We start from the raw sequence: 26,820 nt of genomic DNA, 5'->3' as shown, positions 1-26,820 counted from the left end.
GGACCCGCTGGACAGACGGCCCGCCCGGAGCGCGACTCCGCGCCCGACACGATGCGGCGGCCGGGCCCCCGTGGCCGCCGGCCCCTGCTGCTGGCGCTGCTGCTGCTGCCGCCGCTGCTCACAGCCGCAGCCGCTGCCGCCTCCGCCGCCAGCCCCGGCCCGGCCGTCGAGGTCGCGGCGGTCCCGGGACGCCCGGCCGGGTAAGCCCCGCCGCACCCCTTCCTCCTCGTGTCCCCTTCGCCTAACAAGTCCGGCGGTCCCGAGGCCCGGGACTTGGGGAATCGGAACCCACTCCCCCGAGGTGGGGAAGAAAGAGCCAGGGCTCTTGGATGAATGGGGCACCCTACTTTGTAGGGGTCAGAATACAGGGAGTGTGTAGACTGAGAGGAGGGAGCCCCTCGGGTGTGGTGGAGATGGGTCAGGCTCCGGGAGTCCTGGGGTTTGCTTGGGGGCCGAACCCCCAGTGTGTATGAGGATGGGTAGATGGGTGGAGCCCTCTGGCTAGGATGGGGCTCCCCCAAGTTTCTTAGGTTGCCCCAAAAGAAAAGGTATTGGGAAGTTCTGCAGGGACTTGGGGGGACTGAGACGTCCTGGATTTCTGGAGCTTGGAGCTGGGTTAATTAGAAGGGGTCTTGGCGGTTTTCGGTTAGGAGAGAAGACGTGGACTCTGGGCTGAGGCTGGAGGGTCCTGCGGCGAGTGTGAGTGAGTGTGAGTGTGTGGGTGTGTGGGTGTGGGGGTGAGTGTGTGTGAGAGTGCTTTCACCGAGCCGGCAATGCTAGAATTACAGGACTCCAGGATTGAATGGGATCCCAGTGATTTCGCGGCCAGAGGCCCCGGCTTTCCGATAGACTGGGGGGGCCGCAGCCACCCCTCGCGCCTGCCAGGGCAGACCCCGTGCCCCCATCCCGCCTGCGGCCCCGCGCCGCGTTACAAAGGCCCCGGGCTGCGCTCCCGCCTCAGTCTCTGCGAATGCGTTTAGTAACCCGAGCCGCGCCGGGGGCGGGGCCGGGAAGGGGTTAACCCGGAGGAAGGGCGGGAGGGAGGACGGCCGGAGCGGGGGTCTCGGAGGCTCCCCCCGAGCGGCCTCCTCGCTCTGCGGCCCCACCGGTGCAGAGGGGGCGCGCACGCCGCGGGACCGCCGCTCAGCATCTTCTAGCACCGTTCGCGGAGAGCCTGAGCGCGCGCCCTCGTCCTTTGTCCCCCCTTAGCCTGAGGATAATGGACTTGTCTGGGGGGCCCCTGGGTGGCGCCGCACTTGCGCTGGCGCTGGCGCTGGCGACTCGGCCGCCCGGACCCTCTGCGCGTGGAGGTATCTGCCAGCACACCCCCTGCCTCCCGGTCAGGCGGGAAACTGAGGCCCATAGACCAGGAGACGCTGGCTGCAGGACACACAGCATAGAAGGGCAGTAATGGGCTCGTAATCAGGCTTAGGGGTTCTCAGTCCTGGACCGTGGCTCCTGGTATCCCCTTCCACCTCAGCACCCTGCTGGACTCTCCAAGGGGAAACCTCCCTCCCCGGGAGCTGAGGCCTGTGGAAGTGGCGCCACCTGCCGGCCAGACTTGGGATGGCAGCCGAGTCCGGGATAGGGACGTGTGGGAGGGTGGAGTTTTAGATTCCCAGACTGTCCAGCTTGGAAATGCACTTAGAAATCTTTTTTTTTTTTTTAATAAGAATCGGCTCTTTTAAAAAAATTACCATATCTTTTCCATTAAAACCTTACCACAAACCTAGTTCATAAGACATATGAAAGTGAGATGCCTGTGGCCTTTGTCCCTGGGGAATCAGTCAATTTACATCCCATTGTACAGATGGGAAAACCGAGGCATGCAGAGCAGTGCCTCGAGTTACTCACACATCTATTCCGAGCTCCCTGAAGCTGCGTCTTGGTTTCCCCTCCCCGCTGCCAAGCCAGGGGCCAAGTGAATTCCACCCTCCCATTTGTTACAGCGTGGCCGTGGCTGCTTGTCACTGTTGTCCGGGTCACACACCTAGAAGGAGCCGCTGCACCCGAGGTGTGTTCCCGGGGCGGGGGGGGATGAGTACCGGACTCTTCTCCAGCCCTTGTCCCAGCTGGAGAGCTGGGTGCGCTTGATGGGAGAGGGACTTGGTCCCCTTCTTCCCCACTTAGTCCCTGGCTGTTCCCCAAGCCTCCTGCAGGGTCCAAAGCTGTGGGCCTGAAAAGTGCACAGGCTCCCAGCAGTGCCTGACCCCAGGGACCCCAGTGCCCAGCCCCAGCCCCAGCCCCAGCTCCAGCCCCCGTGTGAGCAAGAAACAGGTGTCCCTCAACTGGCAGCCACTGACGTGAGTGCACAATCCCCCCCCCCCCACCGGATCCCCCACCCCAGGAACTCCCAGCTTCTGGGCCATTTCCGCCACACCTTCCCTCTTTAACTGCCAGCCTGTATCTCTGGTTCTGGATCTTTTCCCTGCCAGTCTCCATCTCTCTCTCTTTCTCTCTGTCCCCCTCCCCCCTCTCTCCCTCCCCTCACCCTGTCTGTCTCCATGTCCTTCTCTGTATTGTTTTTTCCATCTCCATCTGTTTCTCTATAGTTACCTGCACCCGCCCTCCTCAGATGGCCTCTCCGCGCCTGTGGCTGCCTCTAATCTCGCCTCTCTTCTCCCTCTCCCTCTCTCCTTTCCTTCCTCATCTCCCACAGTCTGTTTCTCTCCAGACTTCTAAAGAACACTTCAAGCCTGGTCCCCATACACGGTTTGGGAGGGTGGGCAGAGCCGCTGCTGGGAGCCCGGCCAGGCGCCCTTGGGGTGGGGGCACCGTCAGCTCAGCCCCGGTGACAGCCGCTTCTCCACCCCTCCCACCCAGGCTTCAGGAGGCCCGAGCTCTGCTGCGCCGGCGGCCCCGAGGGCCGGGGGGCCGGGCACTGCTGAGAAGGAGGCCCCCACAGCGCGCCCCCGCCGGCCGGGCCCGGGGTAAGAACATCCGCCCTTCCTCCGCCCCGCAGGCTGGGGGGGTTCCGGCCAGATAAAGCCGTCTGGTTCCCACGCTCCAGCCGCCGCCTCCCCGTCCCCCATCGTAGCTCACCCCCCCTCCCTCAGGACGTGGCCACCTCTTGGGACCCTGGCGTCCGGCCGCACGAGGTGAGCCCGGGACAGGACCAGAGGCGCTGACCCGCGGGGGTGGGGCCGGGAAGCCAGGCGTCCGGGCTCCCGCGGCCCAGCAGAGCTCGGCCCAACCAGCTCAGACAACAAAAGCGATTGTGCGGGTTGGCGCCTGCCCGGGCACTAAGGGCGCAAGATTGCGGTGCGGCTGGGGGCCAAAGACCTCCCTTCCACCCCCCACTCCCCCCACCCCGCCCCTTCCCTGCCCCCATCGCCCTCTCTCTCCAGTTCCGGAACCCCAGCCTAGAACACCTCCTGGTCTCAGCCACCCTCAGAAGTGCCCCCTGCTGTGGCCTTCAGCCCACATGGGTCCCGTCCGCCCTAAAGTCTTCCAGATGTGGGCTGGCCCAGATGTGAGGACCCCCGCCCACAGCCTCCATCCATCACTTCCCTGATCCACTGACTTCCACCAGGTGTGGGGGGTCCTGGCCGGATGTGGCTGCATCTTTGAATGTGTCTCCAGCCCCAGATCCAGACCCCCTAATTCCTTCCTGTGCCCAGGTGCACCGGCCCTTCTGTCCCCCAGATGCACCACCTGGCTACCCAGATGTGCCCTGATGACCCCGCTGCCTGAGACCCCTTTCTCTGCCTAGCGGAGGGTCAGCCTTCAGCATTTCCCCCCCACTCCCCTTTTATGGATTCAGCTCGGTCTGGGGGGAAACTCGCCCGCCCCCCACCTGTTCCCTTCCCGGCCGCTCCCCTGCGGGCCCCATCCACTTGTTGGTGAGCGGGTGGGGGCCGGAGGAGCGCCCCCCTCCCCGCTGTGAGTCTAGCGCCCAGCCTTCGCGCCTCTGGCTAAGCGCCCAGCCCCACGCGCCCCCGCGCGGCCGCCCGGGAGGGAGTGGTGGGGAGGGGGGGCCTGAGCGGGGGCGCGGCCGCCCTCCCCCGCGGGCGGGCGGGCGGGCGCGGCCGGGCCCCTCGGGCGGGCTGGGGCGGCGGCGCGGCGGAGCGCGGCGCTGCAGCCATGGCGGGCGGCGCGCGGCTGCTCTGGGTGTCGCTATTGGTGCTGTTGGCGCAGCTCGGGCCGCAGCCCGGGCTGGGGCGGCCCCGAGAGCGACTCCGCGTGCGTTTCACCCCGGCCGTGTGCGGCCTGCGCTGCATCCATGGGCCCACCGGCTCCCGCTGTACCCCGACCTGCGCGCCCCGCAACGCCACCAGCGTGGACAGCGGCGCGCCCGGCGGGGCGGCCCCGGGGGGACCCGGCTTCCGCGCCTGTGAGTGCGGGGTGGTGGTCCTGAGGGAGGGGCGGGGGGAGGATCCCCAAGGATGGGGGGAGACAATCCTCCTGGGAGAGGGAGCCCATATTCCATATGCGCTAGTGCTGGGAATCCCCGGGCTATTTAATGAAAGGGACCCCAAATTCCAGGCTTTGGGGGGCTGGTTCCTGAGGGCCCCGATTTTGTAATGAGTGCTCTCGGGGACCTGTGGTGTCCCGCGCGAGGGGATCGGGGCTGGCTCTCATGTCTGAGTCAAAGTGAGGATCTCAGAATTCAGGGTCCTGGGGACTCTGGGGAAGGCGTCCCCAGGGATCAAGGGGGAGCTTCCGGGGCCCCGGGGGGCTCTCTGAGTCCCCACGTCTTGGGTTGGGGGGGCAGGTTAGGAGTCCGCTGCGGGGTTGCCTGTGAGGAGGGGGATCGCGCTGAGGAAGGTGGATTCGGAGAGCTGAGAGGGGAAGGGCCCACAGATGGGGGTGGGGTGTCTCTGCGGGACCTGCCTTGCAAGGCTCCCACGTGCGGAGACATCCAGATAGGAGGCCCGAGGGAAGGGGCGCCCCCTGGGGGCGGAGGAAACAGGAGTGTGCGCACTGTCCCCCCCCCCCCCAGAGATGGGGAGCTCAGGGGTTCAGGTGAGGTGCAGAGGGCGAGCCACCTGTTGTCCCAGAGTGCAGGGGTGCACAGGCTCTCCAGGGCCTGGGGCCTCCCTGCCCCCCACCCCTCAGGCCCTTCAGAGTGGAAAGAGGGGGCCCCTGGCGCCGAGAACTCGCCCAGCCTGGCCCCCAGCCAGCCCAGCCCCGGTCGGCGTGAGCTCATCTCCCGCCTGCGCCCCGCCCGTTGCCACTCCCTCTCTCCTCCCCTTCCTCCCTCCTTCCTTTACTCCCTCCCCGCCGGGCCCCAACGCACCCGTGCCAGGCGCCGTGCCCAGGCGGGTGCCAAGCCCCTGGAGGCACAAGAAGGGGCATGTGAAGGGGGGCTGACCTCGGCGGGACCCCGATGTCCTCAGCTCTCCGACTCGCAGGGGTGTGGGGCACGGAGTTGGCCATGCCGTCCAGCCGCCAGCCCCGGGTGTGGGCGCCCTCAGGGAGCTGAGCTGGGGGCCTGCACTCAGGCCAAGAAAGGGCAGAGACATCCCCTTGGAGGCTGGGGAGTGTACCCAGACCAAGCTGGCTTCCCAGTGTGGCATCTGGAGTCCTCCTTAAACCGGACCCAGGCTCCACCACTCAATTCAGGACCCCACCAGAGCACCCTGGAGTGCTGGTCTGACCCTGCAGTCTCCCCCCCAGACCCGGAGCCCCCTCCCCACCCTGTCTGCAGACTCCAGGCACGGGTTCCCTCCCAGGCCTCTGAGATACCCTGGCCAACTGGGCCCCTCCCCAGAGACCCCTGTAGTATTGCCCTTGGCAATACATGCACCCAGGAGCAAACCCAGATTTCGAGCCCTGTACAGTGACCCCTGCCCCCCCCAAGGGCTCCCACACGCTCCTTCCCCCTGAGCCCACCCCAGTCCCCTGGGGGAGTTCCTGACTGCTGTCTCTCCACCTCCTGCGCCTCCCATCCCATCCAGGGAACTTCGCAGCTGGTCTGGACCGACTGATTCCAACCAGGGGATTGCTGAGGCTGTGCCCCCTACGGGAGGCCGCTAATCAGAAGACGTGGGCACCTGGTTCCCGAGCTGGTGGGGAGGTGGGCGGGTCCACGGCATCCCAGGGTCCCGGTCAGTGAAGGCTCTTAAGTTAGGCTCAGGACTTCAACTCTGTATCCTCGGTACCCTCCAACTGCTCGGCCCCTAGGAGGCTCCAGAATCCTGTGTGAGGTGACCGCTGTGCAGGGCAGCCTCTGCCTCTGAGCTAGGTCCCCTCTCCTCCCCAGAAGCCTCAAGCAGCCCTTGAGCCCCTGAGGACTGCCCTCCAGCCGGCCTCCTCCCAGGGTTCCGGACCTCCGACCCCCTCTCAGCTGAGGTGGCTCCCCTGTGCCTCCCTCTCCCCAGACGCGCCTCCCCGCATGGCCCCAGCCGCCGGCCCCTCCCTCCCCGCCGCACAGCTGTCTCCAGCTGTTCTCGGCCGTCCCGGGGGAGAAAGGGAGGGGGTGCCCTGGAAAGTCGCGTCCGGCCTCCTTCGGCTCGGCGGACCCGGGCTCCCCAAGGGTCGGGAATGCGGAGCCGCCGCCCTGCCCCCGCCGCACCCCCTCTTTGTTTACCCCGCCGCACAGCTGGCAGTGCCCCGCCCAGAGGTGGCCGGTGGCCCAGCGAAGGCGCGCAGAGGGGAAAGGAGGCGCGCTCCCGCCTGTGGCCCCTCCCCGGTGCTACCGGAGGCGGGAGGGCAGAGCTAGGACTCGGGGAGGTGGGCGGGGACGCCGCGCGTGCGAGCGAGCCGGGGCGAATCGGCTCGAGGAGAGGGAGGGGACGGGGCCAGAGCTGCAGGTTAGACGCTCGGGTGGGCGGGGCCAGGGGACGCGCATGGCCAGGGGGCGGAGCTGGAGCGGCGCGGACCGGGCTGGAGGAAGTGTGGGCGGGCACAGCAAGCTGAGCAGGCAGACTTGAGAGTGGGGAGCTGTGCCCAGGAGGGGCTAAAACGCGGTCGGAGGCAATGGAAGGGACCGGCGATAGTTCGGAGGGGCGGAGACAGCGAAGGACCCCCGCCGGGCGATAGGGTGGGCGGGGCTGAGCGCTAAGGCGGAGCTGGAGTGGGCGTGGCTGGGGCGCCGCGGGCTCCGAGAGCCGGCGACAGGCGAATGTGGAGCTGGAAGATTCTGTCCACCGCGGACGGCTGAATGACCGGACCCGGCCAGTGCAGATGGCCGAAGGCGCGGTGGAGCGATTTAGAAATGACGATACATTGAGGGGACGCAGTTCTAATACTGGGAAGATTGAAATAGTTTGGGTGCGCTGGCTGCAGGGTTACCTGCCCAGGTGTGCTATCGACCCTGAGTGTCCTCGCTTGCCCCCTTCCTTTGCCCAGTCCTGTGTCCTTTGATCTGTCACAACGGCGGTGTGTGCGTGAAGCCTGACCGCTGTCTCTGCCCCCCGGACTTCGCGGGCAAGTTCTGCCAATTGCACTCCTCGGGCGCCCGGCCCCCGGCTCCGGCCATGCCTGGCCTCATGCGCTCCGTGTACACCATGCCGCTGGCCAACCACCGTGACGACGAGCACGGTGAGGGGGATGTGGCCAGCCTTCCGACCCCTGTCAGCCACCGCACTGTTCCTCCGATCCCGATCTTCCCGCCTGTCCCTGCTCGCCCTTCCCCCCCAGTTGTAATCCCAATCCTAAGAGCCTACGTAGACCTCCCCTTGCGCGCCTGTGCCTCCCGCCAGGCGTGGCGTCCATGGTGAGCGTCCACGTGGAGCACCCGCAGGAGGCGTCGGTGGTGGTGCACCAGGTGGAGCGTGTGTCCGGCCCTTGGGAGGAGGCGGACGCCGAGGCAGTGGCGCGGGCGGAGGCGGCGGCGCGGGCGGAGGCGGCGGCGCCGTACACGGTGTTGGCACAGAGCGCGCCGCGCGAGGACGGCTACTCGGACGCCTCCGGCTACGGTTACTGTTTTCGGGAGCTGCGCGGAGGCGAAGTGAGAAGAGGCGGGTGGGGAGGGGCCCTGAGCGAGCCTCCAAGCGGGGGCGCGCTCACGCAACTTCCCCACAGTGCGCGTCCCCGCTGCCCGGGCTCCGGACGCAGGAGGTCTGCTGCCGAGGGGACGGCGCGGCCTGGGGCGTTCACGACTGTCAGCCGTGCTCGGAGCACCTGGGTAAGGCCCGACGCGTCCCCAGGTGCATGGCGACCGGGGTGGCGGAAGAATCTTGTCGCTCCTCCTGCTCAGTGCATGGATAAAATCCGGTTCGCGACTTCCAGCCGCACTCACCGCGCTGTGAGGATCACTTCCGGTCTAAATCTGCCCACCCCGATCTCTTCTCTGACTGTGATCCCTCTGCTCTCGGCGCCACCCACGCTCTTCTGGGGCCTCCTAAGCCGCCTTCCCGGACCCCCCGTGTAGCGCACGCCAGCCGTGCCCAGCAGTGCAGCCCGCCTGTCCCCGGCCCACCTCTCTCCTCTCTCCACAGGGAACTCCCGCCGAATGGGCGTCCCAGATGGACCGTGTCCACCTGGCTTTGAAAGAGTTAATGGGTCCTGCGAAGGTGACTTGGGGGGTGGGCGGGTTCGGCTCTGAGGGGCGGGGATGGCGGGGACCGAGGGTCCGACTCCGCTGTGACCTCAACCCTCCGCAGATGTGGACGAGTGCGCGACGGGCGGGCGCTGCCAGCACGGGGAGTGCGCGAACACGCGCGGCGGGTACACGTGCGTGTGCCCCGACGGCTTCTTGCTGGATTCCTCCCGCAGCAGCTGCATCTGTGAGCCGCGGGGAGGGCCCCGCGCTGGCTCCCACCCAACCCTCTCTCAGACCGCAGCCGGAGCACCTGCGGCCTTTCCGCTCCCGACGATCCCGGGACGTCGCGGCTCCTCCTCCACCCTGACTCTGGGCCCTAAAGACTCCCACTCAGGAGCTCCTCAGACCCCGAAATCTCCCCGCGCCCCTCGACCTAGGCCTTGTCGCACCCAAACTCCTTTCCGAATCTGTCAGTCACTCTTCAGACCCCGCCCCTCCGCCCACACCCTCCTCAGGGCCCTCAGCTCCCCCTGCCCGGGGCGGTTCCCTCACCCCCCAGACCCCTCCGCTCTCACGCACTCCCCGCTCCACCCTGAAGAATCCCCTCCCCTCCCCCAGCCCAACACGTGATCTCGGAGGCGAAGGGGCCCTGCTTCCGCGTGCTTCGCGACGGCGGCTGCTCGCTGCCCATTCTGCGCAACATCACCAAACAGATCTGCTGCTGTAGCCGCGTGGGCAAGGCCTGGGGCCGGGGCTGCCAGCTCTGCCCGCCCTACGGCTCAGGTGAGCTGGAGGCACGGCCTAGGCCCCGCCTCCTGACCCTCAAGCCAGGCTCTGCCTTTGGCCATGCCCCAGCCTCCGGGACCTTCGCACGTTAAAGTAGACTCGGCACAGGTCCTCAGCCACCCAGCTTGAGACAGGCAGGAGTTGGGCTGTCACTCCGCCACAGCCCCAGCTTTGGTCAAGTCCCCGGCTCCTGAGCCACCCTCTGTGTTCAGCTTAGACCCCAGCCCAGAATGACCCCTGCCCCCACCCCTCCCTGGCACTCCAGCTTCTACCTACACCGAACCCCACAGTTTCCTGTGTTCCAGATCAGCCCCTCTTTTTATTTTTTTATTTATTTGAAAGAGTTACACAGAAAGAGAAGGAGAGGCAGAGAGAGAGAGGGAGAGGTCTTCCATCCTCTGGTTCACTGCCCAATTGGCCGCATTGGCCGGAGCTGTGCTGATCCAAAGCCAGGAGCTCCTTCCCGATCTCCCACACGGGTGCAGGGAAAAGCACTTGGGCCATCTTCCACTGCTTTCCCAAGCCGTAGCAGAGAGCTGGATCAGAAGTGGAGCAGCTGGGTCTCGAACCAGTGCCCATATGGGATGCCAGCACTGCAGGCGGCAGCCTAACCCACTATGCCATAGCTCCTGCCCCCAGTCCCTGTTTTCAACCTCAATCCCTGTGACCACCTCAAAGGGACGGTCTTGCTTTTAGCTTCTGGAATGTTCTACTCTTTGGGAATGTCACCACCCCATCCCAGCGTCGGCCAAACCCTGCTCCAGACTGGGGCCCTCACCCTCGTCTCCCTGGCCCACCCCCTCGCCTATTCCCAGAGGGTTTCCGGGAGATCTGCCCAGCTGGCCCAGGCTACCACTACTCAGCCTCTGACCTACGCTACAACACCAGACCCCTGAGCCAGGAGCCACCTCGAGTGCCCGTCAGCCAGCCACGCGCCCCACTGGCCACCTCTCGGCCACACACAGGTGAGCTGACCTCTGGCAGAGGGGGTGTTATCCTCGAGGGATTGAGGATGGTGGCAAAGGAGGAGAGAGAGGCATGGGGACACCGAAACCCAGGTCTCCACTAGCCAGTACCCCTTCCTCACCAGGCCTTCTGCCCACTCATCGCCCAGAGCCCCGGCCCGAGCCCCGGCCTGAGCCCCGGCCCGAGCACCGGCCCGAGCCCCGACCCGAGCCCCGGCCCGAGCCCCGACCCAGCCCTGAGCGTCCCCTGCCCAGCATCCCTGCCTGGGGCGGTCCTGAGCTTCCGGACCCAGGTACAGGAGGGAGAACTGCGGGGGGCACAGCAGGTAGGACTCTGGGTGGAGGTCCCGGGACAGAACGAGTGATGTCACAGATGGAGGAATAAGGCGCAGGTGGGACGCGGTACGTTTGAGCGGTTGGTGGTGGTTAACTCAGGAGCTGCAGTGGGAGTTGGGTTCAGATTCTCTGTCAGCTGAGCAAGTCATTGGGCATTGGGTGCACGGAGGAGTCACACAGAGGTCGTGATGCGCACGTTCTGTGACAAAGCAGAGGGAGAGGGGCTGGAAGGCAGAGTTTCGGGAGGGGACATGGGACATGGATGAAGGGGTTCCAGGCCAAGGGGCTGTGACGGCTGTACTGAGATGAAAATGGCAGAGAATTAAAAGGTGGGGGAGCCCTGATTGACTGCACCCCCCCCAGGTCCCTCCTTGGGCGTGTGTCAGCGCAACCCCCAGGTCTGTGGCCCAGGACGCTGCATACCCAGGCCCAATGGCTACTCCTGCGCCTGCGACTCGGGTTTCCGGCTCAGCCCCCAGGGCACCCGATGCTTGGGTGAGCCAGGCGGAGGGGGTGGTCGGGGCAGGCGTGCGCCCCGCCTCCTGGTGACCAGGCCCCTCCGTGCCCTCCGCAGATGTGGATGAATGCCGCCGTGTGCCCCCACCTTGTGCTCCTGGGCGCTGCGAGAACACGCCTGGCAGCTTCCGCTGCGTGTGCGGCCCCGGCTTCCGAGCTGGCCCGCAGGCTGCGGAGTGCCTGGGTGAGAAATCCACCCAGCCAGCTCCACACTCACCCCAGTTTGGGTCTTGCTCCGGCTCTCCCTCCAGATCCTGCTCTGACCTCCCACGCCTCTCCACGGGCGGCCAGCCTCATCGTGGCCCACCCTCGGAGCTGGTGATCCCAAGGGCTGGGCCCCGGCCCACTGCTGTCCCCTCTCCCTCTGAGTCCCGCCCCGTCGTGTCCCGGACTAGCTCCTGTGTCCTACAACTTCTGGAACCAATCCCTGACCACCACCGGGATTCCATCCCTACCACACCAGAGCCCAAGCCCCAAACTGCGCCTTCCATCTCTAGCCTCCCTCCTGCCTTCTCTTTGCCAGGGGCCCCAAAGCTGCCCTTCCTGCCCTTGCCCTGCCCTCCCCCGCCCCAGTTTGCCCCCTCATAGCCCCCCTCATCCTGTCAGTCCTGATCTGGTCCCCAGCCTTCATCCTGCACTCCTAGCTCAAGCCCCGCCTTCACCTTAAGCCAGCCCACTCCAAGGCCCGCCCACCTCCCTGCTTCCCCGCCCAGTCTGGCCCGGACCCAAGGTTGGCCCCGCCCCTGCCCCACCCCTCCCCCCCCCCCCCCGCGTCGTCTCCCCGGGGGCTGTCCACTCCAGTCCCAGCCGCCTGGTCTGTGCCAACAGATGTGGACGAATGCCGCCGCGTGCCGCCGCCGTGTGACCGCGGGCGCTGCGAGAACACGCCAGGCAGCTTTCTGTGCGTGTGCCCTGCCGGGTACCAGGCGGCCCCGCACGGAGCCAGCTGCCAGGGTGAGGGCGTGGAGGGGCCGCGGGATGGGGCTGGACAAGGGAGACCGACTAATGGGGCACAGAGGCCAGGTTCTGATGGCTTCAGAGAGTGACCTGGGGGTGGAAAGGCCAAAGGACGGCAAGGGAGAGGCTGAGTGATGGAGGATGGAGGCGCAGAGTGAGGAGGGGTGGGGATGGTCCCAGGAGCTGGCCGCAGGTAGGGGTGCCCGAGCTGGAGAGCTGCGCAGGTGGGAGGACGGCAGGGAGGCACGAGGGGCAGCGGGATGAGGGGCAGTGACCCCAGCTCCCTGCCGCTGCAGATGTGGACGAGTGCACCCAAAGCCCGGGCCTGTGTGGCCGCGGGGCCTGCGAGAACCTGCCCGGCTCGTTCCGCTGTGTTTGCCCAGCTGGCTTCCGGGGCTCGGCGTGCGAAGAAGACGTGGACGAGTGTGCCCAGGAGCCGCCGCCCTGTGGGCCGGGCCGCTGTGACAACACGGCTGGCTCCTACCACTGTGCCTGCCCTGCAGGCTTCCGCTCCCGCGGCCCGGGAGCCCCCTGCCAGGGTGAGGGTGCTGAGCCCAGGCCTGCTCCACCACCACCATCCGCGGGGGTGGGCGCCGGGGTGCAGGTGGCAAGGGTCTCATGCCAGTCTTTTCCTTTTCTCCAAAACAAGACTGTGCCCCCCCATGTCTCCTCCCTCTATGAGTGCTGCCCTTGTTCTGTGGGGACCCCGAGGAGGAGGAGGCAAGGGGGGGAGGGGAAGGGGCCTCTCTGAGAGGAGGGAGCAGTCTGGGCACAGTCCAAGGGGCTGGCCCAGGACTGGCAGGTGGCAGGGGCTGGTGGTGGCAGTGGGCAGAGGCCCAGGACTCTTCCTCAGCCTGGGTTGTCGCCTCTGCTCCAGATGTGGACGAGTGTGCCCGCAGCCCCTCACCCTGCGCCTACGGTCGATGCGAGAACACAGAAGGCAGCTTCCAGTGCGTCTGCCCCACGGGCTTCCAACCCAACGCCGCTGGCTCCGAGTGCGAGGGTGAGGCCGGGGAGGGAGGGAGGACCGTGGACAGGTGAGGGGCCACAGGGCTGCTCCTTCAAGGCTACCCTGTCCCCTGCTCCCCAGACGTGGACGAGTGTGAGAACCACCTGGCGTGTCCGGGGCAGGAGTGTGTGAACTCGCCTGGCTCCTTCCAGTGCAGGGCCTGCCCTGCTGGCCACCACCTGCACCGTGGCAGGTGCACTGGTAAGACCAGGCCTTGGCTGTGACCTTGGCCTGATCCGGGTTGCCCTGATACGGATTCTGACCCTGACCTGGATCACAACCCCAACCTGGCCCATAACCTCCTGCCCTAGGCCTCAGTCCCCTTAACTAGACCACAGCCCCCAGCACCTGACTGAGACCCCAGACGAGACCCAGGCCCTGACGACCAACTGTGTGACCCATGGACATGCACCTTGACTCACATTTGACCCTAGCCATGACCCCTGCTGGTAACCTCACACTACAACCCTGCTAGTGGTCATGACCCTGACTGTCCCCTGGGCCTGAATGCGACCTATGACCCCTTAATTTGACTGTGGCATTTGACCTTGTCCACAACTCCAGCAACTCTGACAGTGGGACTGTTCATCCTGGCTCCCTGCCCCGTCCCTTCTTAGAATTCCTTCCCTGGGCTCCTGACTCCTGAGCCTGACCCCCAGTTTGTGGCAGAATTCTGGACCCAGACTGGAACCTCCGACCCTAGCTGGTCTCCGATGCTGGGCATTGTCTGTGACCCTTGATTCTGCGGAATCCCACCCAACCGTCCTGGTTAAAGACCCAGCCCTTAACCCCGTTCATTTCTGACCCTTCCCCGCACCCCAGGATCCTGGCACAGGGAATCCCTGGAAACCCAGGTAGCTTTGCAGGATTCCCAGTCACCACCCAGGGACTGCGGAGCCTCAGACTGTCCACCTCTCCCCGAAGCCCTCAGCCCCTCTCTGGCCCAGGACACTTCCTACCACCACCGCACACCGCACCTGGTGCGGCCCTTGCCTGGACCCGCTCTGAAACCCATCCCGCTCCCACAGATGTGGACGAGTGCAGCTCGGGCGCCCCCTGCGGTCCCCACGGCCACTGCACCAACACTGAAGGCTCCTTCCACTGCAGCTGCGCACCGGGCTACCGGGAGCCGCCGGGCCGGCCGGGGCCCTGCACAGGTGGGCAGCTTGGGCACTGGCGGGATAGCCTGGGCAAAGCCAAGCTGGGGAGACGGAGATGACACCAAGGAGCTGTGGGAGATGCTCAGGCACCGGGCATTGGGGGCGGGGTCAGGATTGGGGGCGGGGCTTGGTGGGCCGGCAGCCCAGCACCCCCCCCCCCCATCTCTCACATTTCCTAGACATAAACGAGTGTCTGGAGGGCGACTTTTGCTTCCCCCACGGCGAGTGCCTCAACACCGACGGCTCCTTCGCCTGCACCTGTGCCCCGGGCTACCGACCGGGACCCCGCGGAGCTTCCTGCCTTGGTCCGTACCTAGGCTGGGCCTGGGCCCGGAACGCAGGGGCTCACCGCAGGGAAAGCGGGAGGAGGAGAAGGGGGTGGAATGGGGTCGCCAGGCGCCGGTGGGCGGGGCGTGCGGGGCAGAGTCTGAGGGGGAGGAGCCTAAGGCGGGGCGGGGCAGGCAGGGGCAGGCAGGGAGAGGTGCGGTCGGGAGCGTGGGCCCGCGTGTCGGACGCGTCGTCCCACAGACGTGGACGAGTGCAGCGAGGAGGACCTCTGCCAGAGAGGCGTCTGCACCAACACCGACGGCTCCTTCGAGTGCACCTGCCCGCCGGGACACCGCGCGGGCCCGGACCTGGCCTCCTGCCTGGGTGAGGGGCTTCCCCTCCGACCCCTCCCGGCCCGGCCTCGCACCTCGGCTCCCCGCTGCCTCTGCCCTCGGCCTCCCCATCTCCTCTCCTCTGCTCACCTAGCCTCTTCCTTCTGACTCTCTGGCCCCTCCCTACCTCCGCCATCTGACCACCCTGCTTCCTTCCTCAGACGTGGACGAATGTCATGAGCGAGGCCCAGCCCTGTGCGGGGCTCAGCGCTGTGAGAACTCCCCTGGCTCCTACCGCTGTGTCCGGGACTGCGATCCTGGCTACCACGCGGGCCCTGAGGGCACCTGTGACGGTGAGACGCCCCAGCCGCAGCAGCTCCCACCATGGGGGCCTGGCGCAGACTCGCCTAAGGGAAAGGCCTCCAAACGGTTCCCCTGGCTCCTGGTGCCTCCGGGGGTGCGTGACCTTGAGAGAGTCCCCAGCCAGGAACCGGGTCGCCAGGCTCCCTTGGGACGTCCAGGGGGCCTGTGGCAGCCGAGTCCTGGTTACACCGTTCTCTTCCTAATCCGTGTGGACTCACCCTCACCTCACCCTGTAGCACTCATTCAGCTCCTCCTGGCCGCCCCTCCCGGGAGACCCGGCCCCGGCCGCCCTGAGCCCGCACTTTCCCACCAGGAGATGGAAGTCTCTCCAAGGGCTGCCCTGCCTATCAAAGCTCGGCCTTCCACTTCTCTCTCCTGACTGTCCCTCTCCTGGTCCCCAGGCCCGCCCCTTCCTGTCTCTGCTCTGCCTTCAGACCTGCCCCCTGCTCACTCTTCTCATTTCCCAGGTCCCCCCCTCGCCCGCCATCCTCAGCAGAGTAACTGGATCTGGGGGCTAGGGCGGGGGTATGTGTGTGTGTGTGTGTGTGTGGACAGCGCTGGGTGGGACACGGGACAAAACGACAGCGAGATGGCATTCATGACCTCCACAAGAATTCATTAAGCACCTACTGTGTGCGGGGCACCGGAGGCGCAACAGGAAATGAGTCAAAACCCACGGCGCCGTGGAGCTGACAGGCTGGGGTTAGGGGAGGATGCAAGATTCATTCAGCAAGTCATCTGGGGGCAGCTGCATGTGCCCGGCGCTGTGCTATGGGACCCCAGGAGGAAGGAGCCCGCGAATCCCTGCCATTGCGGAGTTTGCCCTCTAGGGGGCGGCGGTCGGTACCGGCGACCCTCCTCTGCCCTGCAGATGTGGACGAGTGCCAGGAGTACGGCCCTGCCATCTGTGGAGCGCAGCGCTGTGAGAACACGCCCGGCTCCTACCGCTGCACCCCAGCCTGCGACCCTGGCTACCAGCCCACGCCAGGGGGCGGCTGCCAGGGTGGGTGTCCGGGGGTCCCGGGAGGGGCGGGGAGGGGGAGAAGGTAGGGAAACGAACGGGCTGTCTGGGGCTTGCAGATGTGGACGAGTGCCGGAACCAGTCCTTCTGCGGCGCCCACGCCGTGTGCCAGAACCTGCCTGGCTCCTTCCAGTGCCTCTGTGACCAGGGCTACGAGGGGGCGCGGGACCGGCGTCACTGCGTGGGTAAGGGGCTCCAGGGGGTGGGTGGGGCCAGGGGGCGGGGGAAGAGGTTGGTCAGGCCCTCTCTGTGAGCTTGGGGGTTGTGGGATTTAGCCCGTGGCACATGAGATCATCTCCGTATTAGAGCTCCGTTAGTGGTGACAGCAGTCAGTTTTTTTGTGTTTTAAAGAAAACGACTGAAATGTATGAAGCATATTAATCTTTTTGAAAATATTTATTTATTTATTTATTTGAAAGTCAGAGTTACACAGAGAGAAGGAGAGAGGTCTTCCATCTGCCAGTTCTCTCCCCATTTGGCCACAATGGCCGGAGCTGCGCCGATCCGAAGCCAGGAGCCAGGAGCTTCCTCCTGGTCTTCCATGCAAGTGCAGGGGCCCAAGGACAGGGGCCATCTTCCGCTGCTTTCTCAGGCCACAGCAGAGAGCTGGATCGGAAGTGGAGCAGCCTGGTCTTGAACCGGCGCCCATATGGGATGCCGGCACCGCAGGCGGTGGCTTTACTTGCTACCCTACAGCACTGGCACCCAAGCATACTAATCTTTTTCAAGAAAAGGTTTATTTACTTATTTATTTGAAAGAGTTACGCAGGGAGGGAGAGACAGAGCACTTTTGTCTGCAGGTTCTGTTCAGGGGTGAGCCAGACACAGGCAGGAGCCAGGAGTTTCTTTCGGGTCTCCCATGGAGGTGGCAGGGGCCCAAGAACCTGGGCCATCTTCCACTGCTTTCCCAGGCCATAGCAGAGAGCTGGATCCGAAGTAGAGCAGCCAGGACGCAAACTGGCACCCACGTGCAGGCTGGCATGGCAGGTGGTGGCTTTTCCAGCTACCCCCCACAGTCATCCCACACTACCCCCCACAGTCATCCCGCACTACCCCCTCACAGTCATCCCACACTACCCCCCACAGTCATCCCGCACTACCCCCCCACAGTCATCCCACACTACCCCCCACACAGTCATCCTGCACTACCCCCCACAGTCATCCCACACTACCCCCCCACAGTCATCCCACACTACCCCCCCACAGTCATCCCACACTACCCCCCCAGTCATCGTGCACTACCCCCCCACAGTCATCCCACACTACCCCCCACAGTCATCCCACACTACCCCCCCACAGTCATCCCGCACTACCCCCCACAGTCATCCCGCACTACCCCCCCAGTCATCCCGCACTACCCCCCACAGTCATCCCACACTACCCCCCCACAGTCATCCCACACTACCCCCCCCACAGTCATCCCACACTACCCCCCCCAGTCATCGTGCACTACCCCCCCACAGTCATCCCACACTACCCCCCACAGTCATCCCACACTACCCCCCCACAGTCATCCCGCACTACCCCCCACAGTCATCCCGCACTACCCCCCCACAGTCATCCTGCACTACCCCCCCACAGTCATCCCGCACTACCCCCCACAGTCATCCTGCACTACCCCCACACAGTCATCATGTACTACCCCCCCCCCCACAGTCATGCCCCAATTCTTCCTGACCTGAGGGAACCTTGTAACTTTGTAACATTCTGTAAGCTGAGTTACAGAAGGCAGAGCAGCAAGCTCCAGGCTGGGGTTCCCCTTCAGAGGCCCTGGGCTCCGCGCACAGCCGCTCCTCGTGCCCAGGCACTGGCAGGGAGGCCCAGCTTACACACGGGGGATGCGGGGATGTGTGTGACTCTGCGTGCTGCCTCCTCTGGTTTTTACCGACACACACAGCAGCTGGAGTGTCTCAAAAAGGAATTAAAACTGCAAAGCCCTGGAATACACTTGAACTTGAGGCGTCCCTGGATCCAGGAATTTTAACCAGGCCCTCTCTGACTCTTTCTTGTTGCTTGGCTTTCCTTTGTGGGATGTTTTCAAAAATGGCCCTGGCGCTTGTGAGCACGCGTGGGCGGCTCAGCGACCTCGTGCTGGGGGGGCGGCTCCTCTTCCTGTCCACAGCTGGGGCCGGGCCGGGGAGCGCAGTCACCTGCTCGGCCCGCCTGGGCCTTGCGCGTCCGTCCCCCTAAAACACATGAGCTGCAAACGGAGGAGCCCGGCTTCCAAGGGAGACTCAGGGTTTGCTGGCAGAAGAAAAGTGGACGGTGGGACCCGGGCTCTGAAAGACGCCTGTCTGTTTGGTTTTGTTTTTGTTTCGAGGTTTCGTTCTTTATTTATTTGAAAGAATTACAGAGAGAGGGAGAGACAGACAGGCAGGGAGAGAACCATCCTGTGGTTCTTTCCCCAAATGGCCGCAACGGCCTGCACTGGGCCAGGCTAAGGCCAGGAGCCAGGAGCTTCTTCCAGGTCTCCCATGCGGGTTCAGGGGCCCAGACACTTGGGCCATCTCTGCTGCTCTCCCAGGCCATCAGTAGGGAGCTGGACCAGAAGTGGAGCAGCCAGGACTCGAACCAATGACCATATGGGATGCCGGCACCACAGGTGGTGGCTTTTGCCTGTTATGCCACAGTGCTGGCCCCTTGCTTTTGTTTCTAAGGCGTATTTTTATTATTTGAAAGGCAGAGTTACAAAGAGAGAGGGAGACACACACACACACACACACACACACACGCAGTCTTCCATCCACTGGTTCACTCCTACATGGGCCCCTGTGGATAGGCAGGAAGCAGAGAGAACAGCCAGCCAGAACCTGGACTCAAACCCTCAGCCCTCTGGCGAGAACCACGCTCTGAGGGCTCACCCCAGTGACCCACGGACCTCCCGCCAGGCCCCCCTCTCCGAGGCCACAACGGGGGGTCCCATCAGCCGTCAACAGGAAGACGCAGACCCAGACCCAGAACCGCTGCCTGAGCCTGGGCGACACGTCCTGCTCAGGCTGTAACGACTCCCTCTCTCCTATTGTTCCCTGCTCACAGATGTGAATGAGTGTGAAACCCTGCAGGGTGTGTGTGGAGCTGCCCTGTGTGAAAACGTTGAAGGCTCCTTCCTCTGTGTCTGCCCCACCAGCCCCGAGGAGTTTGACCCCATGACGGGACGCTGTGTTCCACCAAGGACTTCTGCTGGTGAGACTGGTGTATTGATTTAACTGATGGCTACTGGCGATGTGGACAGCTGCCATCAGTGAAATGCTGTTGTTTTAAACAGCAACAAAAACTTCAGAACACATGGGTTAAGGTGGGTGGGAGGACTCTGTCCTGGCGGTGGCTCCACCAGAATGCTTCACAGGACGTCTACCGTGTTCAGGTCCTACACTGGGCGGTAGCCAGGAAAGGCCACTTTGTCCTCAAAGAATTCACAGTCTGATGGAGCAGAGAGAGGCATCACCAGGGAGCGACGACCCAGAGAAAATCAGGGCTGGGGAGGAGGAAGCGCTGGCCAGAGGGGTGCGAGGGAAAGCCTGGCCCAGCCTCGGAAGAGGTTAGGGAGGAATTCCTGTGGGAGTGGACGAGGAGAAACGCACCAGGCACAGTGTGTGTGGGAACACGGCCCGGGCCGAGGCCTGGCACAGGGGCAGCCCCTGGCGTGTGCGGGAACATGGCCCAGGCCGAGGCGCCCCTGGCGTGTGCGGGAACACGGCCCGGGCCGAGGCGCCCCTGGCGCGCCAGAGCAGCTGGGATGAGCTCACCGCGGCCTGAGTCACAGCACTCAGCCAGGGATGGGCAGAGACAAGGCTGGAGGCGGAGACAGACTCTTCCCCAGGGCACCGTGGCCCCGGGACGGTTTTGAGCAGGAAAGGCGGATAATCAAGGTTTTTAAAAGACTGATTTATTTGAAAGGCCAAGGAGTGACAGGGATGGGGGGAGTGGGGAGAGGGAGAGGGAGAGAGGGCTGGGCCAGGCCAACGCTAGGAGCCTGGGACTCCATCCGCGTCTCCCCCGTGAGTGGCAGGGACGTGGGCCATCTGCTGCTGCTTTCCAGGGGCATTCGCAGGGAGCTGCCGGGACTCGAACTGGCACCCATACGGGAGGCCGGCGTCACAAGTGGTGACTTAACCCTGTAACGCCAGCTCCTATAACCAGGCCTGGAAGGCGCCAGGGAGGCGTCTAGGGAGGAGGCTGGGGCAGGGCCCAGGCAGTGGCCACGGGACGGAAGGAGGCGTGTGGGAGAAAGCCGTGGGGCTGTCCTGGTGGGCAGGGTGTGTTCAGGGTGGAGCCAGGTTGGGGAGGAAGACTGAACCAATTCAGACACGCTGGATGTGAGGACCCCGGGAGGCGTGCAGCAGGCCGGGGAAACTGCTCTCGGCCACTGTGGGCTGCAGCGGAAACGTGGGTGGGCACCCGAGACCGTGGGGTCTGTCTCCCCACCTGAGACATGGGGGCCTACGGGCCCGCCCAGCGAGACTAAAGCCCCCTGTCTCCATAGGCACGTTCCCCGGCTCGCAGCCCCAGGCGCCCCCGGAGAGCCCCAGCGTGCAGGCCAGGCCGCCCCCGCCGGCCCCGCCGCGCCGGCCCAGCATTCCCAGGCAGGGCCCCGCGGGCAGTGGGCGTCGTGAGTGCTACTTTGACACAGCGGCTCCGGACGCGTGTGACAACATCCTGGCCCGGAACGTGACGTGGCAGGAGTGCTGCTGTACCGTGGGCGAGGGCTGGGGCAGCGGCTGCCGCATCCAGCAGTGCCCCAGCACCGAGACGGGTGGGCACGGGCTGAGGGCTGGGGGCTGGCGGAGAGTCAGGGGGGACGCGGGCCCCGGGAGAAAGGGACGTGGTGGGCCGTGGGCTGAGGGCCTGGAGCGTCCGGGACAGGACGTGGGCATGCTGGGCGTGGGCTGAGTCCGAGGGCTTGCCGGCGGGGGCGGGGGCTGGGGGCTGGGAGGCGGGCGTCGGGCTCAGCCTGCTCTCTGTGTGCAGCCGAGTACCAGTCGCTGTGCCCACATGGTCGGGGCTACCTGGCGCCCAGCGGAGACCCGAGCCTCCGGAGAGGTGAGGCCAGACGTCAGCACCCTTCCCCCCCACCCCGACCTTGCGCCCCTGGGGCCCAGCTCTGCCTCTGCCTCTTGTTCTCTCTGCTTCTCAGCGTCCTCTTTGCTGTCTCCATCTTTGCTCACCTCCACCTCCCCGACTTAGTCGCCAAGGCACCCCCCCCCCCCAGTCCGGCAAGTTCCCATCCCTCTCCACCCTTCCCGCAGACGTGGACGAATGCCAGCTCTTCCGAGACCAGGTGTGCAAGAGCGGCGTGTGTGTGAACACGGCCCCGGGCTATTCGTGTTACTGCAGCAACGGCTATTACTACCATGCACAGCGGCTGGAGTGTGTCGGTACGCGCGCCCCCACCCCGCCGCGCCGAGCCGAGCCAACTCCTCGCTGGACCGTGGCCGCCAGCGGCCGGAAGTCCTTCCTGGAGTCTAGACTCAATCCATCACGCTGTCGCCGCGCTGGGAGGAAACGCGGGGAGGGGGTGGCAGAGGGCGGGCTGCTCCTCACCCACCCCTCGGCGCCCCTGCAGATAACGACGAGTGCGCCGACGAGGAGCCGGCGTGCGAGGGCGGCCACTGCGTCAACACCGTGGGCTCTTACCACTGCACGTGCGAGCCCCCGCTCGTGCTGGACGGCTCGCGGCGCCGCTGTGTCTCCAACGAGAGCCAGAGCCTCGGTAACCCCGCCCCCACACGCGGGCGAGCCACGCCCCCGGGCCCCTGTCTGTCCAAGGTCACCCGGCCCTCCAGAGGCCAGACTTGGGTGGAACGTCTCCCGCCCGTACTCCTGTCCCACAGCCCCGTGCCCCCCGACAAGCCTTGTCTTCAGTCCAGAAGCCTGTCGCCACCCCCCTCCCTGGACTTCTGGGACCCGTGGACAGGCGGAGGTGGCTGGGCTGCTCGGCCGCCCTGACGCCCTGTGTCTGCCGCAGACGACAACCTGGGAGTGTGCTGGCAGGAGGTGGGGCCCGACCTCGTGTGCAGCCGCCCGCGGCTGGACCGCCAGGCCACCTACACCGAGTGCTGCTGCCTCTACGGGGAGGCCTGGGGCATGGACTGCGCCTTCTGCCCAGCCCAGGACTCAGGTACTGTCAGCCCCAGCCCGGCGCAGAGGCCCCGCCCCACTCTCAGGACCTCCTCCAAGTCCAATCTCTGTCCCCAAAGCCACATCCCAAAGACTGGTCAGCCTCAGCCATGGAGACCCCAGGGCCCAGCTTGGCAGAGCCCCGGTCCCCGCCCCCCGGGCCCCTGGGGTCTGGTTTCTTGTGCCCTCAACTCCTGGTCTGGAAAATTCGGAGACTCAGCCCATGAGGTGTCCTTGCCGGGACCTGGGACCTCGGGCGTCCTGGCCTGGAGCAACAAGGGCCATTGCCGCGGGAGCTAAATCAGGCGCCTGAGACCTCACCACAGGGCTCCCGGGACCCACGTTTCAGCTCTGAAAACCCCAGAGACCCCCCCCCCCCACCCGCCCTTGGGAACTAAGCGCCAGTAAGCCCAGTCCTAGACCCTCAGCCCCCTGGCAGGCACTGGGCCCACAGAACACCCACCTCGCATGTCTGTAGGACCCAGCCTGGCTCCCGCTCGGCCTCTGAATCCCAGCCTGGGTCCTCGGCCCCTGACCTGGCTGCCACCTGCAGTCCCCCACCCCACCCCCACCCACCTTTTTCTGGGGGCGGGCGCCAGCCAGGCCGGGGCTGAGTGTTCTCCCGGCCTCCCTCCACAGACGACTTCGAGGCCCTGTGCAACGTGCTGCGGCCGCCTGCCTACGGTCCGCCTCGGCCAGGCGGCTTCGGGCTCCCCTATGAGTATGGGCCAGACTTAGGTCCGCCCTACCAGGGCCTGCCGTATGGGCCTGAGTTGTACCCGCCACCCGTGCTGCCCTATGACCCCTACCCGCCGCCCCCGGGGCCCTTCGCGCGCCGGGAGGCCCCATACGGGGCTCCGCCCTTCGACGTGCCCGACTTCGAGGACGACGGGGGCCGCTACAGCGAACCGGAGGCTCCTGCGCGCTCTGGCCCGCGTGCCGGCTGGCCCTACCGGTCCCGGGACACCCGCGGCTCTTTCCCGGAGCCCGAGGAGTCGCCTGAAGGTGGTGGCTACACGGGTGAGCACCGCGGCCGAACGCCGGAGGCTGGGGCGGGCAGGCACGGAGGAGACCACCGCGGGAGCTGGGCCCCACCACGGGGCGGACAGACAGACCCGGGCAGGGACCGGGCAGGGTGGGCGGGTTAGCCCAAGAGGCGCGAGGGACGAACGGGCCCCCACGGTCCCCGCAGGCGCCCTGGAGGAGCCCTACGAGGGCCTGGAGGAGGAGGAGTGCGGGATCCTGGACGGCTGCGACCACGGCCGCTGTGTGCGGGTCCCCGAGGGCTTCACCTGCAACTGCTTCGACGGCTACCGCCTGGACATCACCCGCATGGCCTGCGTCGGTGAGGGGGCTCCGCTCAGCGGCTGCTGCGGGGCGGGGCTTGCGGATGAAGGCGGAGCCAGGGCGCAGGGAGGCGGGGCTTGGCCGGGGGCGGGGAGGCCTGTTCCGCGCACTCGGGGAAGCCTGCCCTGCCATCCGCAAGGCGAGGACAGGCCTCCTACCTGCCTGGTTTGGCCGCAAGTGCAGCCGAGAGGGTACGACCCGGAACTCTGGGGGCGTAGCAGAGCCCTAGGCTCAGTCCAGCAATTTACCGTGTGACCCTGGACACTGGCCTGTGCTCAGTCCCAGAGCCCATCGCGCGGAGCTGTTGTGAGCATTGCTAGCCCTGCTTCACGACACCAGCGAGGCCTGTGTGAGAACCCACGGCCGTCACGTCGGCACAGCCCCCGGGCTCCCGGGCTCCAGGTCCCTGCCTCCGGGCCTGGGAACTGAGTTTGGCTGGGGACACGGTGCTCGGGGCCCAGGGGCTGCCCAGGCGGGCCTGTGCAGAGTCAGCTTTGAAAACAAAGTCGAGAAAGAGGGCGGGCTGGGAGCCACCTGGCAGGCTGCGGGCTTGTGGGCGACACTGGGCAAGAAGAGAGGGGCTGTCCCGTGCCGAGCCTCGGCCTGCGCGTGCGTAAAACGGTCACACAGTGTCTGGCTCATGCGGTTATCAGATAATACAAGCAAGTTCACGCACACAACGTGCTCAAAACGATGTCGGGGATAGGCTAAGCATCTACTGCTGCTGACCCCATCATCCGTATTAGTTTCCTAAGGAAAACCTGGTGACAGAGGACCCGGCTCACGGAAGGAGCGGGGGGGGGGGCGCGGGGGGGGCACAGAGAGGCCAAGCCACCTGGCCGAGCGCGCACAGCCTGCAGACGGCTGCGGCCGCGTTCAGCCCCAAACGCGCGTCCGTCTGCCCGGAGGGTCGGGGGTGCCGGGAGGTGGGCGGGCGCGTGCGCACTCGGCCTTGGGCAGCGCGGCTTCTACCCCCTCCCCAGACATCAACGAGTGCGACGAGGCCGCGGCGGCGTCCCCGCTCTGCGTCAACGCGCGCTGCGTCAACACCGACGGCTCCTTCCGCTGCGTCTGCCGCCCAGGCTTCGCGCCCACGCACCAGCCGCACCACTGCGCACCCGCGCGGCCCCGCGCCTGAGCCCCGGCCCCCGCGGCCCGCGGGGCGGTGCTTGCGCACACCCTGTGTGAGAGAGGCCCGGGCCGCCTCCCCGCCGGCGTGCCCGGGGCTGCACCCAGCCCGCCGTCCCCTTCACGTGCCCCATCCCTTTTATAGTTTTCAATTAAAAAAAACTCACCTATTTTGTACCTCTCGCCTCCGCCTGTTTCCCCGCGTGCGTCTCGGCCTCCAGTTCCAGGGCCCGGCCCGGCCGCCTCGTCCGCCCCGTCTTTTATCTTCGCGGCTCCATGGCTTCCGCTTCGCTCTTCGTCCTGCGTACGAGCTCGGGGCTCTCTCCCGTCCCCCGCAGAGAAGTCCAGCCAGAGGTGGGCGCTAGACAGGGCGGCCCTGTGCACAGCCCGAGCCGCCGCCTGGGTCAGCCGTCACCCTCCCGCCCAAGCTCAGAAGAGGGGGTGGGTGTTGAGCCCTGTGGCCGAGATGTTACTGCGGCATCAGAGCGCCTGGGGCCCACTCTAGGCTCCTGCTTCCCGCCACTGGAGGCCCTGGGAGGCAGCAGCCACGCACCCGGGCGACCTGGACTGGGCTCCCACCTTCAGCCCCGGCCCCAGGCCTTGCAGGTGGTTGGTGGGCGAGCCAGCAGATAGGCGCACCCTCTCTTAAACAAACAAACCCCAAGAAGAGCCTGGGCCAGCTTTAGCTCAGCTGAGGGGCCGACGGGCACTGGGCAGGACTGAAGTGTCTCTCCTCGCTCACCGCTGTGCCTGTCGCCAGGCGCCGCGCGCCCCAGACAGACCATGTTGGCAGGAAGCAGGAATGCGTGGAGAAAACCAAAGCACACGGCTTCTCTGCCAAAGGGTGGGCGGGGCAGGAAGGGACAGCTCACTTTGACAGTAACCACCAGATACAGCATGCCTGGTCATCACGTCTAACCCTCCCGTGTGGAGCAAGGTCCATAAACGGGGGGCGGGGCTTCGGGAGGGGCGGGCCTGCAGGGAGATCCCGCCTGGAGCGCCTGCTTTGTTCGAGGGTGGCACTGGGCTCCAGCAGGTGCTCAGTCATTGATATCCTAACCCGGGCCTCCCAGCGGGGTCGGACGGGGAGGCCGGGCGGCTGAGTCTGGCTCCCGACTGAACCTGTCTCCCGGCACCAAGAGGTGGCGCCAGACTCCCCCTGCAGCAGGGCAGGGAGACCAGCCGGCAGTGGAGGCAGGCGCACGGGGCCTCCGAGCGGGACAGGCTGGAGTCTCCACAAAGTGGGCCCTGGTCGCGCAGCTCTGTATTTAAAAACACACACACACACACACACACACACACGCTGAATTACTCTTTTAGATGGGTGAGCTCTATGGTGTGTGAATTGTCACTCAAGAAGAAAAAGGGGGGGGGCAGGCAGGAAGTCAGTGCCAGCTCAGATTTAGGAACTCCAACCCAAATGCTAGTCCGTCACTCGTTCACTCAGCAAACACGTCCCCCAGGACCTGCTGTGTAGGATCGGGGTGTTGACAACACAGCCTTTCACTCCAGAGGGCTCCCGGAACAGGTGCTTGAGCTGAGACCGGCGGTGTAGACGGGCAGCCGTGGCGGTATACAGGTGTGGGGCAAAGGTGTAGAGGCAAGAGGGGCACGTATCTTTCCAAAGCCTTTCTCTTGTCCAGTCTAGGGAGCCTCCGGGGCCTGCCTTCACCGCACACGTGACCCCGAGGGGAGGGCCAGGGCTGTGGGGAGGAACGGAGGCTGGGGTGCCCAGTCTGACCCAGTCTGCCAGAAAATCAGGGGGGCCTTACTGGAAAGGGAAACAGAGCTCCGAACTGTCCAAGGTTCTAGATCCCTCTGAGACTGGAGTGTAGACGAAGGGGAACCAGCCGAGGTAGGGTCTTGCGGATCCTACGGTTTCCTTCCTGGGCAGCTACCCCCGCTCTACTCCCCCCCCCCCCCTTCCTGGACCACTGTCCCAGGGCCGGGAAAGTTGGCGGTGCTGTTCCATCACCCGGGGGGCGCCGTGGGAGTGGTCTTCAGGGAACCAGGCTCCTCTCACTGCCCAGCTCTCTGCCTCCCCGGGCCTGGGGGTCCGGCCGAGGATCTCGCTCTCGTCTCCCACAC

The 26,820-nt window shown here is 65.7% G+C and overlaps 1 protein-coding gene across 4 annotated transcripts; it reads left to right on the top strand.

Annotated features, from left to right (window-relative positions):
* On the top strand, positions 1 to 24,909 carry LTBP4 (latent transforming growth factor beta binding protein 4). 4 transcript variants are annotated; one of them, XM_051836403.2, is made up of 33 exons: positions 1 to 200; positions 1,950 to 2,014; positions 2,150 to 2,303; positions 2,824 to 2,930; positions 7,294 to 7,485; positions 7,647 to 7,894; positions 7,969 to 8,071; positions 8,385 to 8,459; positions 8,550 to 8,672; positions 9,047 to 9,211; positions 10,030 to 10,179; positions 10,305 to 10,472; positions 10,879 to 11,010; positions 11,090 to 11,215; positions 11,860 to 11,985; positions 12,285 to 12,527; positions 12,866 to 12,991; positions 13,079 to 13,198; positions 14,026 to 14,154; positions 14,337 to 14,462; positions 14,686 to 14,808; positions 14,978 to 15,109; positions 15,991 to 16,122; positions 16,200 to 16,325; positions 19,177 to 19,323; positions 20,624 to 20,893; positions 21,109 to 21,180; positions 21,387 to 21,515; positions 21,704 to 21,850; positions 22,106 to 22,258; positions 22,897 to 23,277; positions 23,450 to 23,602; positions 24,588 to 24,909. In XM_051836403.2, exons 1-33 carry the CDS (start codon positions 52 to 54, stop codon positions 24,740 to 24,742), a joined length of 4,947 nt encoding a protein of 1,648 aa, XP_051692363.2. In that variant the 5' UTR covers positions 1 to 51; the 3' UTR covers positions 24,743 to 24,909. The 4 variants fall into 4 exon arrangements, with proteins under 4 accessions (XP_051692363.2, XP_051692365.2, XP_069918300.1 ...); XM_051836405.2 differs by lacking the exon at positions 10,305 to 10,472; XM_070062199.1 differs by lacking the exon at positions 11,090 to 11,215.
* Positions 24,910 to 26,820: the final 1,911 nt, after the last annotated feature.

Source organism: Oryctolagus cuniculus, chromosome 18 (genome assembly GCF_964237555.1).
Source record: "Oryctolagus cuniculus chromosome 18, mOryCun1.1, whole genome shotgun sequence".
NCBI lineage: Eukaryota > Metazoa > Chordata > Mammalia > Lagomorpha > Leporidae > Oryctolagus > Oryctolagus cuniculus.
The sequence above is the reverse complement of the archived record's forward strand: the minus strand, read 5'-3'. Positions and strand labels throughout refer to the sequence as shown.

Coding starts and splice junctions, on each gene's coding strand:
- LTBP4 (XM_051836403.2), top strand. CDS start 52: ATGCGGCGGCCGGGCCCCCGTGGCCGCCGGCCCCTGCTGCTGGCGCTG. Junction 2,931..7,293: donor CCCCGCCGGCCGGGCCCGGG/GTAAGAACATCC, acceptor TCCTTTGCCCAG/TCCTGTGTCCTTTGATCTGT. Junction 10,473..10,878: donor TCCTGAGCTTCCGGACCCAG/GTACAGGAGGGA, acceptor CACCCCCCCCAG/GTCCCTCCTTGGGCGTGTGT.